Consider the following 4,981-nt stretch of genomic DNA (forward strand, 5'->3'; position numbering starts at 1 on the left):
GTGTGTGTGTGTGTGTGTGTGTGTGTACATGTATATATATAATTCATATACATTGTCGTGCGTACGTGCTATTGTGCCTGTGTAGGTAATCAACACCCTAAACCCCTAAAACCCTAAAACTTTTGACACCTCGTCTGCACATCTGGCATTTTGTGTATGCGCCAGTCCCAGGCTACCTGTGTAAGCTATCGGTTGAGTTTTTCATGTGGGGTTGTAAAGGTTTAGGGTTTAAATTTTAGAGTTTAAGCTCTGAGCTACGATGTATATGCCTGGATTCATCTACCGCCTACCGCCCACTTGAGCCACCTGAACTACCTGAGCTCTAAAACCCCAAAACCCTAAAACCCCAAAACCCCAAAACCCTATACAGAGACCACACCCAGTGAAGACGCACTGTCAGGCAGCGCTGGCAAACCGGGATGGCGGGTAAGTGAATGGCTGTGTCAATGGAGAAGGGATTGTGAATAACAATCCCAAATATACACACATTTGTACACTCTATTTAACACGAGCATGTATACTATATATTACACACACGTGTACACTATATATTACACACACATATACAATATACACAACACACACATGTACACTATATATTTGACACACATGTACACTATATATTACACCCACATATACAGTATACTTAACACACGCATGTACACTATATAATACACACACATGTACACTATATATTACACACACATGTACACTATATACTACACAAACATGTACACTATATATTACACACACATGTACACTATTTAACACACACATGTACATTATATGTTACACACACATGCACACTATATATCACACACACATAAGCACTCTATTTAACACACACATGTACATTATATGTTACACACATGTGCACTATATATTACACACACATGTACACTATATATTGTACACTCATGTACACTATATACTACACACACATGTACACTATATATTACACACACATGTACACTATATATAATACTTCTCATTTACACTCTATCTAACGCACGTATCCACACCCCCTTGCAGTGGACTGTTGAGCATGTGCTCTTCCCTGCCATAAAGCGTCACTTGCAGCCGCACGCGTCGTACAATGACGACGGCACGTTGGTGGTGTTAGCTGATCTGCCTGAGCTGTACAAAGTGTTTGAGCGCTGCTAGCGGGTGCAAATGGTTAGAAATCGGTATGTGTATCATATGTACACGCCTGTGTGTAGCTGGGTATATAGAGCATACGTACATGCCTGTGTGGCCCAAAACCATGGATGGTTACGAATAAACTCCTATTGTATTTACACGCACAGTAGTCGACCACGTCTAATCTGTTGTACCGATATATTCAGCGATAGCGCATGCGTTAAGGGGTTTGCTAGGACATACATCTGTTCTCGTGTGACAGGCCCATCGGTGCTCCCATACACACACTGATACTATCTCAGACCAAACCCCTATATAAACTCAAGTAAAACCTAACCCCTATATAAAAAGTGAAACCGAACCCCTTTATAAAAAGTAAAACCGAACCCCTATATAAAAAGTAAACTCAACCCCCTATATAAACTTAAGTAAAACCTAACCCTTATATAAACTTAAGTAGAACCAAACCTCTATACAAACTTATGTATAACCTAAGCCCTATATATACTTAAGTAGATCCAAACCTCTGTATAAACTTGAGTAAAACCTAACCCCTATATAAACTTAAGTATAACCAAATCCCTATATAAACTTAAGTAAAACCAAATCATTATATAAACTTAAGTAAAACCGTACCCCAATATGAACTTAAGTAGAACCAAACCGCTATATAAACTTAGGTGCATGAGATATAGACATCACCCACTCCAGCTATCGCACTCCACATACTGGTGTTTCCGTCTGCTGAATATCTGCCTCCTGATTTGTTCTACTTCTCACAGACAGGTGTGCGTGTGCACGTGGTCGTGGCCACTCCAGTTGTAGGCTGTGTCATCTCTATACGCAACCATCGCTCACTCACGTGAAAGGTAGCTTCGCTGCTATTGAAGATATGTGTTGCTTCGTTATAGCTTCTGCGGTGGTAGTAGACAATTAACGAGGAAACGTACTCTTCGATGTATGGTTGGGCAGTGCTGTCTCTATACGCAATCAGTACTCGCTTATGGATGAATTACTTCACGTCACTGCTATTGACGATAGCCGTTACTTTGGTGCGCTACGGTGGTAATAGACAATTAAAGAAGCACACTCTTCAGTTTATGGCTTGGCTGGTACCGAGTCTATCGGTGATCTGCCTCACCAGAGCTACTACAGTCCACTGTTAACTACCATGGCGTAGGTCTGCAACGGTCGTGCGATGGTAGTAGACAATTAAAGAGGAAGCACACTCTCCGTTGTATGGCTTGTATTGTATCAATCGAGAACCAGGGTATCCCCAGAGCTACCAAAGTACAATCTTCACTGCAATGGCTTAGGTCTGCAACGGTCATACGATGGTAGTAGACAATTATTAAAGAAAAAGTACACTCTCAGTTGTATGGCTTGTAATGTTTCAAATAGGAATCAGGGTATCCCCAAAGCTACCAAAGTATAATCTTCACTGTAATGGCTAATGTCTGCAACGGTCGTGCGATGGTAGTAGACAATTAAAGAGTAAGCACACTCTCCGTTGTATGGCTTGCATTGTTTCAATTAAGAACCAGGGTTCCCCAAGGCTACCGAAGTCCACTGTTAACTGCCATGGCGTAGGTGTGCAAAGGTCATACGATGGTAATAGACAATCAAAGAGAAGTAACACTATCCGTTGCATGACTTGCAATGTTTCGATTAGTACTCGGAGTCTCTCCATTGTTAGCAAAGTCCACTGTTAACTGCCATGGCGTAGGTGTGCAACGGTCATACGATGGTAATAGACAATTAAAGAGGAAGAACACTCCCCGTTGCATTACTTGCAATGTTTCGATTAGTTTTCAGAGTCTCCCCATTGTTAACAACGTCCACCGTTAACTGTGATGGCGTTTATTTAGAGTGGAAGTAGACAATTAGAGCGAATTTGCCTGGGACATAGGAACTTCCTTTTCTAGTGATGACGGTGTAGGTCTGGGACGACTCTGTGGTGGGGACGGACAATTAAAGAGGTGTAGGATGTCTGGCGGGCCAGCCTAAAGAAAACCAGCACTGGTGGTGCACTCGGGGAGGAGCCATGTGAAAGAAACTATGATGTGCTTAATCGACATCCATGCGATGTAATAAACAACCTCAGGAGGCTTTGAATTGTTGGGAGTAGTTATAGGGTACACAATGTATGATGTTATGGGTCCAGGTTTTAGGGTTTCAACCCCCCATAAACCCCCTAAAAACTCTAAAACCCTACAGGGTATTGGACAGTTGGAGCAATATACTAGATTACTTTCGTATGGACTCAGTCACCATGTCGTATGGGGTGATTGTAGACAGTGACAAACAGTACCAAATGTGTGAGGCCAAAACCACTGCGTGAGAAATTTTAGCGCTGGTATGCAATACATACTCGAAACGTTTGAAACGTTCGATTCTCCGCACACGCCAATATACACATACGTGTATAGTGTGTACGTGCATGAACCATATATTGTAGGTGAATCATATAGATGCATGGGTATAAATGGTACCTAGTTTCAGGACTAAGGGTTCGGATTTACTTTCATAAAGCTCATATGCATTATATATATATCCCTGTCGTTTGTACATATATAAATTTTATGATGTATGAACACCATAGGTATACGTGTATGATTTTATAGCTCAGCCATTAAGCTCAAATAAATTGTCGACAAAGCTCTAAAATTTGCACAATATAGACTATATGCTGTTTGTTTTATGGCTGTTTTCCGGTTTAAAAGTTTTTATCTGCCACCATTAAACTCGTGTCTATCATGTACTTGTCTATTTAATACTATTGTTTCACATACAAAAGCCATTCAATGTATGTATACCATCAGACCTAATACTTTTATCTGCCACGATTGCGCATAAAGCACGTTGTCATGGTATCCTATTGTGCACATCCACTCAAGAACAGCAATAGAGCAACAAATACACAATACTACACACTTTTCCTCGCGCTGGCTGGGTTTAATAGATCACAGACGTCTATATGTCGGAATGAAAACATTCCAATCAGCGCTTGGACTGTTGGAATACATGTCTACCAGTCATCTTTCTTATAGGAGCTTTATGGGATGGTTGATGTAAAAGCCTTATTGGCACGATAATATTTTATCTGTTTGATGCTTGGTCTCGCACACCTTCACGACACGTATGTGCGCCCTCTGTATTTCTATCTGTTAGGAACTGTTGGGTGCTTCAAGACTAGCCCACCTTGCCCACAGCGTACGCTGTCTATTTTAATTGGATGGCACTCACTCAACACACGTATGTAATTCCCACAGAGTAATCTAACTGTTTTTTGCGGTTCGGTACTTTGTCATAGATTTCCTACAGGACACACACGTAGTACCCAAAGCATAACATGTCTATTTTTAGCTGCTAAATACTCGATCTACTATCCCTTCACCACACGCACGCTAAAACACAGCCACGTACTACCCACAGCGTAACCTTTCTATCCCTAGCTGTCAAGTGCTTGGTCTACTATCCCGTGAACACACGCACGTACTACCCACAGCGTAACCTTTCTATCCCTAGCTGTTAAGTGCTTGGTCTACTATCACGTCAACACACGCACGTAGTACCCAAAGCATAACCTGTTTATTTTTAACTGCTAAATACTCAGTCTACTATCCCTTCGCCACACGCACGCTAAAGCACAAACACGTACTACCCACAGCGTAACCTTTCTATCTCTAGCTGTCAAGTGCTTGGTCTACTATTCCGTGAACACACGCACGTACTACCCACAGCGTAACCTTTCTATCCCTAGCTGTTAAGTGCTTGGTCTACTATCTCGTCAACACACGCACGTAGTACCCAAAGCATAACCTGTCTTTTTTTAGCTGCT

General features: G+C 41.7%; 1 protein-coding gene across 1 annotated transcript; it reads left to right on the forward strand.

The window, feature by feature from the left end:
* Positions 1-370: 370 nt before the first annotated feature.
* On the forward strand, positions 371-1,164 carry SARC_08062 (hypothetical protein; the record flags this gene model as incomplete). Its single annotated transcript, XM_014297970.1, has 2 exons — positions 371-426; positions 1,033-1,164. Coding segments are annotated over 2 exons (188 nt in total), but the record flags the coding sequence as incomplete, so codon positions are not given.
* Between the last annotated feature and the right edge of the window lie 3,817 nt (positions 1,165-4,981).

Source organism: Sphaeroforma arctica, assembly GCF_001186125.1.
Source record: "Sphaeroforma arctica JP610 unplaced genomic scaffold supercont1.689, whole genome shotgun sequence".
Lineage (NCBI taxonomy): Eukaryota > Ichthyosporea > Ichthyophonida > Sphaeroforma > Sphaeroforma arctica.